We start from the raw sequence: 15,333 nt of genomic DNA on the forward strand, positions 1-15,333 counted from the left end.
GGAACACTCTGAAGGTGACAAATGAAGAGACTTAATGTAATGAAGGAAAAAGGGTGCTGTGTAGGGAACATTTCAGGAAACTAATGCACTGACAGTTTATAAATGTATTATATTTACATCCCTTTCTTATTCACAATGGAATACCAGCAGGAGTTAATAGCTAAAAATTAGCTACAGGTATCCCTGTCTTGATATCTGAAGAACAAGGTGGAGTTCCAGTTGGAGAAGAATGAGCTAGGAAGCCAGTTGAAGAAAACTTAAGAAGCAAGGAAACCAGAACCAAACAGTGAACAAAGAGGAATGCTCAAATATGGTTAATGGATTTGTTAGAAGATGAGAGAACAGAAAATGTTTTCTAAGCAGAAGTCTCACATATGGTTTCAGTGTTATTCCACCACCATCTACTTAACAGAACACATGAGAAATGAACCTGTTATCTTTATCCTTGATTTTACTCCAGAAAAAAGAATTTAGAAGACCTAACCTTAAATACATATCTAATACTGTATCCAATCCATCAATTATACTTGTCATAAAGGAAGAACAGATCTGAACAACTACCTAATCTGAGACTCTGCCTTTGCTGGAATAATTTCAAGGAAGAGTTCCACAACAGGAGAAGTAGCTTCAAACATTTAATACTATCTATCTTAGACTCCTTGCCCTTTCTGATAATATACTCTGTTTGTGCAACTCTGAAGTTACCCTGCTTATACTCTGACAAAGAAATTGGAATTTTGCAGGACCCAGGTCTTTCAGAAAAGTGTTTTCCCATCCACATTCACCAAAAAGCCAAACTCCTGTCAGACTTTTTTCCAAAATCCTGGGCAACACATGAATGGCTCATAATGACAACACCTTTTTTATATGATTAAATTATTTAATTCTGAAATTGTATAAATGCAAAAACTCACCATAGGATTTTTTTACAGAAATAGTTCAAAAAGGTGTCAAGTACCTTATTCAATGACCTGGGCATGCAATGTTGGAGTTACGATAACCAAAAGTAAGAGATTATACTACACAGCATCCAAATCAAGTTCAGATGATTTGCTGTACACATAAGAAAAACAAAACTGTTCTCCTACTTGATTACTACTACAGAGACCAAAATGAATGGTGAATAAAGAAAACTATTAATATTGCTTGTGGAACATCACCGAGTCTGCAAAGAGATGTTTTGGCAGGTATGTTATACCACATATCCCTGACAACTGTGCTGGCAAGCATTTTCTGTTTCCTGCCACAAAAATAGTCCCTGCCATTTTCCAGCCATGGCCTCTTACTGCATTTAGCTCGAAGTTCCCTTGTGCTTCTAACCTAGTTGCCTTAGGGAATGTGCAGTGCAATGGAGTGAATATCCTCTACTGAATCCCAAATCATGAAACTTGCTTGCATCACACTTGTCAATGTGACTCCACATGCTGTTAATAAATATTTATGTAGTTGTTCCTTTTAAAAGAAGTTTTTGAATGTGAAACAGCGACACTCATGAGTTTGTACATCCTATGAGAAAATAAGACCTCCCTTGTTTTTTCAGTTTAACCTGCCATTACTTCCTTCCAGTTACTGTTTTATCTCAAAGTGCAGGGCATTGTGCTGAGAAAGGAATGATCAGTTTTGGAAATCTGGAGCATAACTGTACATGTGATGCTCCTACTTTGGTTTACTTCATTCAGCAGAATCCCAGAATATACCCCAAAATTGCTTTTATTCCCCCCCGCCCCCCAAGGGCCATTCAACTAATCAAAACAAAATATAGAAGAAAAACAATGGGATAAGCTCCCGTCCAGCGTAAAGAGGTGTTTTGGGATTCAGTGAAAAGGTAGGTGGACGTAGAAGAAGTCACATGAAAATGATCCTAATGATAAATGCATTAAGAAGATAAAAACATTAAAAACATACCAGAAGAGAAACTAAATATGAATCAGCATATATTCAAACAGCCCCCCATGAAGGGGCTTTGAAAGAATACAAAATATAAAGAACAGGGATATTTAGAAGCCATCAGGGATTTGTTATCAAAAGCTTGGAGATTTCTCCAGTTGATAAAGTGCATTCAACAAGAGAAGGAGGTCCAGTTGATAAAGAGAAACTACAAAAGCTATATTATGCATATTATCATACGATTGTGTTTCAAATAAATGTTCTTGAAATCTCTCACACAAATTCTCACAATTCATATTAATAGAGAAACATATCTCAAAAGTATAACCCAACTGGCAATGATATCACATCAGTTGGCCAGGAACAAAAAATCTTATGTATTGGACAGTTCACATAAGGGAGCTGAATACAAAGGATATTTAAACTTAGGAAGATGGAAAATGCATTTTCTGACCCTAAAGAATGTTAATCAAGTTCACGGCATGCAACAAACTGAAAAGAAGTGAAGGGTAGTGACAGCCAATTAAAAAAAAAAAAAAAGAAAGAAAGAAACTGTAAATATTTGATGGCTGGCATGAAGCAATTTTAATTAATGAAGTTATTATATACTACTCGTGATACACTTTGATGGTGGGGACTGTGACTATCAATTTTCAAATATTGTATAATACAATACTGGTCTAGGTGGCATGTTTTACAACTCTTGCCTAATCAAGAGTGGAAAATTCTGATACAGAAATCCAAACTTCAACATGAATTCTCTTCTCTGATAAGAATGATGTTCTATATCAAGTGAGCAGTTCCTACTGCTAACAAAGAGCTTAATATATTTTTAATACCGCAGCAAATCAATTTAACTTAAAAAATGCATTATGTATAACTTTTACATCCATGCATAAAAAATAGATTTGCACTTGAAAGTATTTTTACTTCTGCAGTTTTATGCCAGACAAACACCAATTAGAGGGGGCTTCTTAAATAGATGGAGAACATTTCAAACCAAGAGAATAACAGGCTCCTATAACAATGACATACACTCTCAACCAATAAATATATTCATGCCTGTTCATTATACTGCAGTTTGGCCTTAAAGTTTTATTAAGGTTGCTGCACTTCTTGATAACATTAAACCTACAAAAGCATAATGTATGTGAATGTTAATGGATGCCAAAAAAAGTCATTATCATAACATCTCAAATTTTGTTCACACTATCCACAATTTTTTTTTCAAATGGGCACTACTACTCACACTGTTCCATGTAAAGATGTAGGAGTAAACACAGGGCAGGTGGAACAAGCAGTGGTAAAAAGTACTGCCAGTTTCTTACTGTTTTCAAACTAGTATCGTGACTAGATTGAATGCTCTGTTAACACACATAATGGCAAAGATAATGTAACCACGTCCTTACACAAGAGACTTTGTACAGTGGTTATTTTACACCAACATGTGTCAGTTCTTTAAAAATATCTATTGACTTCGGTGAAATTTAATGTTCACAAATAAAACCTAAAAGTTGGTAGGTAAAATGCACAACCAGGGCAAGACAGACTACGATAAATACAAACATTACATAGTGTGCCCCTATTTGCAGTGACTTAATGTCCTAAATCTCATTTAAGCTAGAGATCTGGGCATATGAGAGCTGGGTCCTTACTGTGACTACGCAGTGAACTGTTGCACAACTCTCCTGTCACACAGCTGAAGATTTGCAAACCCTTCACCTGCTCAAAGCTGCCTTTCAGACATTTCTTGACCGTTGCTCTTCCTTTTCTCATAATGCTATTGCTACCTCCTGCATCCAAGCTACTTCCTACTCTTCTTCAAACACTCCAAGTCCTGCAGCCTCATCACTCAAGAGCCACAAATATTGCCTTGGTCTATATCGGACCTTTACCACTCAACCTTTACATCCAATTTCTCCTCAATTCAATACATTCAATCCTCTCATTTCAGACCTATTTGATCATTTTTTCACTGTCTCCTGGCACATTTTTAGCTCTACCTATGCCTGCAGCCTCAGTGATTCTCTAGCTTTCCCTACAAAAGAAAGCAGAATTTGCACCTCATGCTCCTGGTAGAGTTTTTCAAAACTCAAACACCTATCCCATATATCAGAAATCTGTCTCGGCAAGCAGGAAAGGTCGTACTTAAGGAAAAAATAGAAACATCCTAGTCCTGGGTGGTGAATCTTTGTATACTTTTTATATACCTTTTCCAAACTGACAATTCACTTCTGAATGCACTATTTTGCCTTGCTGCCCTAAGCTGAACTGAAGTTTTAAAAGCTGAAGTAGATATAGGGTTATAGCACATATAGTGGCAGACACTGTCCTTTAAACACTTTAAGACACTAAGTTAGCTCCTGTCAAAGACAGCTTCATGGTCATGGAGAAAACTGTTGCACCAATGAAGTCACTTAGAAGTGACCTGATGATGGGACAGGTAGACGATAAAGCAAATCAGCTGTCTGGTAGGGTTCTAAAGCAAATATCTGCTCTCTTTGACCACTTCTAGCATCAAAATTAAAGGAGAGGTGTTTGCATTGGGGCTCAGTGTAACAAGGAAGATATCACCTTTCTGAAAACAGACAGGGCAGTGGGACTTTAAAGGGAAGAGGACAAGCACCTTTAAGGTTTCTTCTCAAATATCTGTAACAACCTGCCTTTTATCCTTTTGACTAGACAGGGCTGTGTATGGAAAGTTTGCGTAAACACATCTTGTCACATGTATTTCCTCACATTTATACATCCTGAGGAGTTCAACTATGAAAAATGAGCGGAAGGGTTGGTGAGGATATTGGAAAAGGGTGTATCCACTAAAGCCATAGGAAACAAAGCAGTGAGAGGACATCAGAAGATTAAGTAAAGGTGGAAAGATCTGGTATTCAATTCACTTTGCAGAAGCTTAAAACAATAAGACTTTTAAGTGGCCAAGTACTAACAATAACCTGGTAAATGGCCAAGGTCAATCTTTGTCCATACTAACAGTGCTGTTGAGTGAAACCATTGTCCAACGAGGCTGTCTACAAACTTCATAAGGCAAACACCGTGTTGCAGAGAACTGCCCTGCAAACACATAAGAACTCCTTGCTCAAAGGTGCTCCTCACACTTTGAAAAACTACATATAAAAGACAAAAAGCAGTCTTAAGAAATAAACTGCAATGAATGGTGTAAATTTGAAAAAAAGCCAGCAGCTGGTTTGAAATCTTGCCAAACCTGTTACTGTTTACAGAATGATATCCATAAATCTACTGTAAGGTAATCAAGCGGGAGGCCCTGTTTCCAACACAGGCATTGGAGAGAAATATGTTCCAAGAGTTAGTACTCTGAATGTCTCACCTTAAGGATACTCATTTTCCCATATTTTCACAAATTTTCTCATTTTCTCTTTTTCCATATAGACTTTCTCCACTATTGCTAGTTTAAATAAAAAGCAACATACTGAAATGTATGTTGGTTCCATTAAATTTAAATATCAATAGATGCCTGCAGAAATCCATATCCAATAACATGCAGTGATGGCATGGAAGTGATCAGAAATAGAAAAGAAACACTTCCTTTCCTTTCAAACAAGTAAACATACTGTTGAAAACTAAGTGAAGAAATCAAGTTCTACCCTATTCATAAATGTCCCCTATAAAGAGATAATATACATTTTGCCTTTTGAAATGAAACTAAATTAGTTTTGGAATGACTTTTTTTTAAAGAATAAAAATGAGGGAGCTTGACTTATTTAATTAATGAAAATGAAATCTGAAATTTTTTACGCATCCCTTTTGTCTGGCTGAGAAATAAATACAAGAAAGGACTGGCCTATTTAAGTTAAAAGTCAAAAAGGCAACTGAGTAGAGACTGACCAAAGAAATAATGAGATTCTAAAACAAGGCTTGAGACAGCTGTGCAGAAGGGAAAACTATTTTTAGTTTGCTGATCTTTGATGGTATCACATATCATAACGTTAAATAATATTAGATATTGCTCAAAATAGGCATTAAGATCATAGAACCAGTAGGTGCTATTTGCTTTCAACTCCTGTTTCTTAGAACCCTTTTCAAAGGTGAAACTGGACTTTAAAATGTGCTAGATTGAATTCATAGCTGTTATTTCTGTTCAGCTAATAATCAGCAAGCTCCTGTGACAGTTGGGGCACACTTGCCTGACTGTGTATTAGTCTAGTGCTCCTTGGTGGCTGATTTTTGCTTTTGCTGCTTGCTGTAGTGCTATGTAGCCCCATACCAGCTCTGCCCCAGCCAAATCCAGCACACATGTGCATGAAATGCAGATGATAATGATGATGATGATGATGCAAAACTGTAGAAGCATGATACAAGATCAAACTGTGACATGCTTGCTACAACAGGAAGGTAATATAGACTTCAGCATAAGAATCCTCCTTGAATGTCAAACAGACAGAGAAAAGGAAGGACATGTATAGATGGGGAAGCACCAGAAAGCATAGTGAAGGGAACATAAAAATGTTGATGGCATGCAGATTGGTAGTTCATTTAGTTCACAGCACTTCATGCAGCTTCTCGGGATATCCAATCAGTAAAATCAGATAACCTAAAATGATTTACAGACCAAAACAGAGTTGAGCTACTGAGATGAAATCAGAATGATAAAGAGCAGGTTTACATAAGGAGAACACAGTACAGCAAGAAAATCTAACATATTCAAGAGGTGGAACCAGATGGAGTCAAATATCCCCTCTACCGTCAGGTTCTAAAGAGTATAAAAGATGCATCCAACACTGATTAAAAGGATAATGGCATAAGAAGGATGTTAGAAAGTTGTGGAGAAGGTCATAGCTGGTGCTCCACATCTTCTCCATCACTTCAAGCTATCTTGACCAGACCAGCTGGGTACACACACATGGATTCTGGACAGAATACTGAATGCATGTATCTTTGTGCCCTTGAATAGATAGATATGAAAGGGTGAATTAAAACCTTTTTGTTCTAAAATAGCATCATCTATCTCTCTGATAACATCTGACTTTGCTTTATCATCATTAAGTTGTTTAATAAAAAAGAACCCTCAAGAAGATTGCTGTTTATCCTTACAGGTACATTTTAAAAACTGTTGATTATTTCATCAGAAAAGAACACAGCAATAAATGATGAGGATTATTTATTATGTCAAGAGTCAGTGAAGGAACAGAGGCCCAGAGCTGAGCTGTTGATTAAATCAGGTTAATGAATGAATGGACTAAGACACTAAAGAAGAGGAACAAAAGAAAACCAAATTCTTACACATGTAAGACTATATGAAAATTCAGCCTACAGGATGCACAGCTTTACTCTTGAAACTATTTTTCATGAAGAAACAAGATTTAGTCAATTGACATATGTAATAGGAAGTAATAGCCCCAAGGAAAAAAGACTGAATGGAGAAGGGAAGTCAATATTTTCTGATGCTATCTTCAGCAAGACATCAAAATGATCACTAGGTGCCAACAAACTCAACAAGCATCAGTGACAAAACTAGAAATATATATATTGAAAATGTAGTCTGCAAACAATTCTGCAGAGGTGCATTTACAGTAATTTCTAATTGAAGACACTGGATGATAGACAGGCGTAACTACATAGCTGTTGGTAAAAAACCCCCAAACCATTAAACAAACCCTCAAACTCTCATCTTATGTTACGTTACATCAGAATTCAAACCAGAGATTTGTTTCGGACAGGAACTGAAAAGATATCAGTAAGGCTTCTAATGTGAGAAGGATGCACATCTTCTCCCTATCTTAAAGAAATGACAAATTGAAGTTACCAGAATTTGAAAAAAACCTTGGCCTTGGAAGACAGCATAGTAAGAAACGAAAACTCTTGCTCCCAAAGTTAATTGAGAAAACGTTTCAAGGAGGAACTGACAATCTGATGCAGTGTTAGCATACAGAGACTAGAACTCATGTAATGCATGTGTGAGCCAGGATGTATGTACTGAAAGATTGTTCTCTTCTGAAGGAATACACATGCAGAATAGTTACAATTTGAAAAGAAAAAGTATTTCCAGGGAAAGACTGAGTAACCTTTTCTGACCTGTTTGAAAGTTTCCACTGGACTCAGGAAAAGAATGAAATTCTTAGCTTAATAAATATCAACTAGTTATTAAGACATACAAATGTAGAGAAATTTTGCCCTTAAGAGCTTCTTTGTATGATTCAAACTATAACAGGTCTGAAAAGTAGCTGATTCTGTGACTGCAAGAATTGTTCTGGATATTCTGGATCTGAAGCTAATTCCCAGTTACTCTAAAATAAACAGTTCTTCAGCATGACTAAGGGAAGAGAACAGTATTTTAGTGTTGCTATACTATTTAATACTGACTCCAGGTACGAATAAATAAAGTATACTTTATATACTTGAAGTACACCTATTCAATAAAGAGAGCTAAGAAAAATAAGTAATTCTATTGAAATTGAGTGTTCAGCCTGCACTTTACCCTAGTCCATCTTCTCCAGAGTTGACTTGTTGATGGGTCTATTTTGGTACTAACAAAAAATGCCCAAAAGACCATGCCTGAGGTTTTTGACCTTCCTACAAAGCCTGTCCTCCATTTTTGAAAGGATTTTAGTAACTACGGTGTATTTGAGGGATTTTTTAATATCCCATGCAACCGAGCTGCTTCTTCCTTAGTTACAATGTCTCACCTTTCAAGCTGCAGCACTGCAGTAAGTAGTTAACTAACAACTACCACGGTTTGCAACCAAAATGTGAACTAAAAATGAGACTTGCTAGGGCTCAATTATCCACATTTTGCCAACACAACACATTTTAAACAATGAGGGAAAAAAGTAATGACTTTATGAAAATATTCTGGTATCTTAACTAGCAATTTATCTGAAAACTGATGCTGCATTTTATTGAGAAGAACCCAGAAGGATACAGTAGACTGATGTGTGTTAGGAAGCAGGATGCATCTTAAGGCAACTGTGGCTACTTTCTACTCAAATATACATTCTATTAGCATCTCTTTTTACTAAACATAATTTTCTGTAATCCTGGAATGTGCATTGAAAAAACCTAAGAGGAAATTAAATCCAGAAATGTTCATGAAAATACCGGAAGTTTTAGCAGGAACAAGTATCTAACTACGTTTGCGTGTATTTTTTACAAGAAAAAGCACGAAACCCGTACAGCGCTTGAAGTGTGATCTCACCTATGTAGATCATCCTAACAATTTAAACATTTTTTTTCATTTCTCCATGCTCCTCAACCTAATCACAGCTAAACAGCCATGCCAAAGCACTTGCTACTTACTCAGACAAGTTCCTAGGAGGAATAAACTTCAGCTTATGCAAACTTCACAAATAAAAAGAAAACAAAATTTACTTGGAAATTTAGTGTATGCATTCAAACTCTAAAATACATTCACATACTTGCCATGTTTCACTTTGACGACCTCCTTAAGAAGAAACAGTAAGAATCAAGAAGAAAAAAAAATTATACACTTAAATGAACACAAAATATCTACACTGTGGATACAACTACAGCTTACCAAAACACATCTTCAACAGAATATAATTTTTAGCTTTCTGATAAGGAATCTGATCTTTCTTTTACTGATAAATACAGAATACTTCTACTGAAAAATTTGTAACAACAATAATTGACAAAAGCATCTTTCCAACTCCACTGGCTCCCATCTGCTAACGTGCTTACTTCACATAGCAATCCTATATTGAAAAAACACTAGACTGAAAACAAAAATCTTAATTAGATTTAGCATTAATTTGTAACTCATTTGATTGTTTGGACGTCAATGTACAACTTAACATTAAAGCGGTGGTTCATGACAGATCATTTTTTGTTAGCAGTAAGCATAAGAAATTATTGAAATAATAAGAGGTTTTTTGTCACAGAAACAACCTTCATCAGCATTTTTTTCTTTCAAAAAAATTTCAAAGTATTTTTCTAGGCTATTTCATTTCAGAAAGTCTCTGCAACTGGAACATTTACATAAATTGCATGTGTCATTCTTTCTACACTGGGAATATTAGGTCTTTAGGCAAATGTCTACTTATGAATGATAAGGACAAAAGTTCTTTGTAGGAGACAGAAAGTAACAGAAAGTGACCAACTAGCAGAACTAAATGTACTGTCACAAAGAAGGTGTTGATAGATGGACCAGTGGATGGGTGAGATATCTGTTTTGCAAGACTTGAAAAAATTCTGAAAAGTAGCCTTGCTTGTTCATTTTAGCTGTAAGATAGAGCCTGTAAACTTTCATTACACAGGAATCAAAAGTTATCTACTGCAACTACAAATATGTAAGGATCTAACTTACTACTGAGGATTTTGTCTGGTTCAGTGTAACTAAACACTGGACAGCTAGGGAAGGGACAGAAAACTAGCAAGTAGAGAGAGACTTTCTCTTAAGCAAAATGTAATGAGTGAAGGGAATGAAGTAACAAGATGGAAAAAACCCTGCACTCTCATCTTAAATGTACTATAACAAGTTCCTTAGGATCCTTCAGGATCAAAGACAGCACTGAAAGAAACTTTGCACATTGAAGTGAAAGAACTGAGCATCAGTGAGACTGATGATCTTGCAAAGTGAAATACTTTGAACATCTCTTGTCACTGAAATGAATTTCTGGTGATAATTAAAAACCTGTCCTTGGTCTTCTAAATCTGCTTCATTTGACTTTGACACACAACATTTCCAAAAATTAAGTACTGATTACATCAATTACATATGGGAGAAGTGAAGACTTCAACTTGAAAACTGCAATTTTCTTTTATACCAATATGAACCACCTAATAGTAGAACAAAATTCAAAGTTTGAAATAATGACTCAGTCAGTTGCTCTGGATATATTCTTTTAAGTTATCTGAAGTTATAGATCAAAAGTATTATACTCTAAGCTAAAAAAACCTCCAAGAATCAGCATTAATGAAAATATTAAAAAAAACCTCTATATTTGTAAAAGTATTTTACCTTAGGTACACCTACTGCTTTTGTGTCTGAAAAGAACATTGCATTTTACTTCATGAAAATGTCAACCACAAACACAGACAAAAACATAGTGAGATCTTAGCATCTGAGTGGCTACTGGAATGATAAGAAAAACTTGTAAGCCACACTGCGTCATCCTAAACTTCTGTCCTGTGAGTATTCAGAAAAATCATCTAACCATTTTAAGAAAGCCGTAAAATTTTTAAACAATCAAAACAATATTGAACAAGATAAAAACATGTCACAACCACTATAAACTTTATGGTTGAATGACTGAAATAGGGAGGACTCTTAGCGCAGTTCTCCTCTGAGTAAAGCTTAGATTGCCTCTATACGTGAATCCATCTATGCCAAATATGGTTTAAAAGCTTTTTGTGCAGAGGTTGATTTTGTTTGAAACTCAAATACAATTTAGGGAACAAGAAAGGTGTTCTACAGAGGTATTAAAAGGTAACAAAACCTGGTTTGCTAAGTCTTGGGGATGGACCTAATCATTGACACAGAGTAATCCCAATGGCAATTTACCTTAAAAAGTTCCTACCTCACAAGAAATATAATTACTTCTTTTACCAGGAAATTACATTTATGAAGTCTGATTGAAATATCCAGGTTCCAACTCAGTATTTGTCATTTAGTACTTTGTTAGATACAGAGATTTCAGAAAACATGGATGGTAAGTTGTAAACAGTAAAGCAAATTTGTAATTAAATGTTGTATTTTGTCTACATGATCTGGTTGTATACGTAAAAACATTCGGTTTTCCAAAATATGATTAGGAAAAGGTAAAATCTTCTAACAAATCAATCTGGAGCATTAGTAACATGTTCCCTATACCTTTTCTCCAATATCCTCATGCATTAGTAACCTGCTACTTACATTCATTCAATAGAGGTGCTCCCATCATTGCAGAAGCTTGATTTTTTTTTTTTTTTTTTTAGTGAGACACACAGAGCTTTCTGATATTCAGCAAATTCAGTAAGAGAGATGTAAGGATGTACTCTTAGGACAAAAAAATACAACAAGAAAACGGTACAACAAAATAAACTGGAATATGCAGTTGACAAAGAAATATATTGCCACTTACTCTGTGGCTAGACCACCACTCCAAAAATAAGTATAATCAAAGAAATAATTTTTTCCCCTGACACTTCCTCATCTTTGTTTCATGTCATCTATACATGTTTTGGAGCCCTGAAATGAGTTCCTAAACCAGCAAATGAGTGTACTAAAAAGATACACACTTGCAGATTAAAGAAGCAAAATAAACAACCTTGGAACGTCACCTGGATGCTGAAGTTCACTTTACTTTTATTCTCATTACTGTGTGGGCAAGAGGCCAGTATAAACTTAATTCATATTGCATTATTAGAAAGCCAGGATGCAGAAGGAAAACAGAATAAGACATTTAGACACATGATAATCTTGAAGAATCTGAATGAACCACATTTCTTGACAAATTCAGATGATGTTTCAAACCTTGAGGATACTGTAAAGGACTGAACAAAAAGATAATCGGTAGTTTCTTAGGTTTTTTGAAAGTAATACATAAAATGAACCAAGAACTCTAAGTGGTAAAGGAGCTTATGTGCAAAATCCAACCTCTAAGTAATAGGAACAGATGCCATCACTCATCAAGTTTATTTTCCAGTTGGGTGTTTTTTGATTTTTCCCTTTATCAGCTTGTAAAAAACCACCATCAAATACATCACCGAAAACCTAATCTAGCTAGATGTTGCATGGCAATTCCTGCTTTAAAAGTGATGTGGTCTCACACATTTTGAGCAAAACCTGATTTTGCAGTCATACATGAAAAGCAGGTCTCAACATGAAATAACAAAGCATGATCTAATTAATGAACTCATCTCCACTAATTGCCCAAACACAGTTTCAGATTTTCAATCTGTTTCAGATTTCTAGTACATTCCTTCTGTAATCTCTGAATCTATCAAGACAGTCTAGAGGACTGCATTCTGCTTCATAACAGCTTTACTCCTTCCCATTGTGATAAACTTCCTGAAAATATACAGGTATCATCTAGAGCTATTTTCCAGCAGAGCTGTCTCTTATTTATACCTGTTACTGGTCACCTTTGGTTTTCTTTGGACAACTTTGTTTTATCAATGGGCATAAGGTTCAGAGCAGTTTCTGTTTTGTCTTGCTCTTCTGCTCTGAGCGTTGTAATGTAAAAAGCTCCATGTTTTTATTTTTAAGCCATCAGACAAGATACAATTTTTTAGGAAAAAAGTGAAGGAGATGCTTACAGATAGAATTCACTGAACAATTTTGAGAAAAGTAGACTATATAATGAAGCTCACGTTTGCTGTCCATCAGAACAGTTTTGATTCTATTACAGTAAGGTAAGTACTGCATAGAACAATCCCATAGGTTAAACCAAAATATTTCTATGGGTGGTTGCCCATAAATCTTGTTTGCTGACAAAAAAGAATGAGACAGTAGGAGAGAAGAACTAGCAGATGCTGGCAGTCATTTTAGCAAGCAGAAAAATCTTCAAGGATCATGAGTTAGATAAGGAAGAATGTTATTATTTGCCATCTGCTACTGGTTTATTAGTATGTCAGCATCTGGTGCCACAGAAAGATCTTTGTGATGTGAACACATAAAGTAAATTTAGACAGTTTTCTTCTGCTGAAAGGAATTCTGCTGAAGATAAACATTACAGACCTTGCCACTGGTCAATTTGCTTAGTTTTTGATGTATGCTATTTAAAGCTTGATAAAAAGTAAACATATAGAGTTCACCTCAATTAAATAGTACAGTCTAATCACTAAGAACTGAAAAATAATCCCACAAGGTTGGCATTAAAACTTTCTTTCTATTCAATTTTGGCTGTTTTTTTGTTTCCAAATGTCAGGCAGCAAATATCTAAGTTTGAGCAAAGCCAGTTGGTTCGAAAGTCTTAAACTGAACAATAATAAAGTGGGGGCACAGATCTGCCCCAGCCCAGGCTAGAAATTTGCATGTATATATTTTTTGACAAGATACTATTTGCTTAATGTTGTTACTCAGTGGCAGGATTATCTATGTTCCTGGGGATACTGAAGGATACTAAATACATTCAAGATGCTAACAATTTCATATTCATGATTGGTATTGCAAGAGATAACATGAAACTTCAGTAACCATAAGGTGTTGGTGGACCCACGGGTTAAACTGTACAACAGTACACATGGAACGAGCTACACTGTCTTGCATTTATCTACTGCATAGAATGACACAACCCTTGCATGCGAACCAACCTTGTTCAGCAGAGGCAATACATTAATCTGATAGATTACAGGGCTGAGCATGGAGCTTGCAAGGCATAAATGTACTTACTTTTGGTGTTGGGCAGGATGCAGTGGAGAGGCGAGAGGTGGCTTGGGCACGAGGAGATTCTGAAGGAGTAGTACTGAGGGAGGCTGTATCACGTGGGAGAACCTGAACACCACGAGAGATGATGGAATCTGGAATCTTAAAAAGAAGAGAGATGGAATTATTAGCAAAAAATATACTGTATGTAAAACTTTATCAAAACCTTACCTCAAAAACAGGAATACTGCACTCCTCAGTTTGCACACCTCCTCATACTCAGTGCTTGGCAGTGGTTAATGGCATACTCTCCTAATTTCAGTAACAAATACCCAACAAATATATAACATCACATTCTAACTGAAGCAGCACAGAACATACTAGTTGGCCAGAAAAAACTATGAATCAAACATACTACAACAGGAAATAGTAAGAATATAATGGTCTCCTCTTAAACCTTTGTTTCAAACCCAAAAACGACCACCAGTGATTTCTACCACGGCACAAATGGAGGCAGACTTTCCATTTACTAACTAGGGGGCAATATTCTGAAAAGAAAACCATTTGCTAGAAATTTACTGAACCCCTCTAAAGAAATGTCATGCATTTAAAAAATTTCTCACAAGAAATGTCATGCAGTGAGTAAATACTCTTTATTCCATGAAGACTTTATTTCAGCTACAAAAATCTTTAATGTAAGGTTTGTGCTGCAAAAGCTACAGGCCTCTGGAGTGAGTAAAGGCAAAAGCATTAGAAATCACCATCCAAAGCCAGCACTTTGTTTAAAATACATTCTGAAGGGAAAAAAAGAAATACAGTCATTTTTTTACTTCCCACTAATATATTAGAATGCCAGTTAGGGAAGCATATCCCTTCTGATGAACAACTGGCAAACTGGTAACAAGGGATGATGAAAAGGGTGAGGAGATCAACAGCTTTTTGCCTCAGTATTCACTGGCAACCTCTCTTCCCATACTTCTTGAATGGATGGACCTTAAGGCAGAGGGACGATAAGCCCCACTCTACGGGACAATCAGGTTCATGACCACCTGAGGAACCTGTGGAACCCGAACATATATAAGTCTATGGGACCTGATGAGATGCATCCCAGAGTCCTGAGGGAATAGACTAATGTAGCTCCTGCACCACCACCCATGGCATTGGAAAAGTCA

General features: G+C 36.0%; 1 protein-coding gene across 16 annotated transcripts in view; it reads right to left on the reverse strand.

Annotated features, from left to right (window-relative positions):
- The window catches only part of GPHN (gephyrin), a 274,965-nt gene that overhangs the window by 77,611 nt on the left and 182,021 nt on the right, over positions 1-15,333 (reverse strand). For all 16 annotated transcript variants that reach the window (XM_066188296.1, XM_066188294.1, XM_066188292.1 and 13 more), the window contains one exon: positions 14,189-14,323. In XM_066188296.1, the coding sequence (XP_066044393.1) occupies positions 14,189-14,323 (135 nt within the window). The remainder of the gene's footprint in view (positions 1-14,188; positions 14,324-15,333) is intronic.

Source organism: Chamaea fasciata, unplaced genomic scaffold (assembly GCF_029207755.1).
Source record: "Chamaea fasciata isolate MVZ Bird 193981 ecotype frontalis unplaced genomic scaffold, bChaFas1.0.hap1 SCAF_7, whole genome shotgun sequence".
Taxonomy (NCBI): Eukaryota; Metazoa; Chordata; class Aves; order Passeriformes; family Sylviidae; genus Chamaea; species Chamaea fasciata.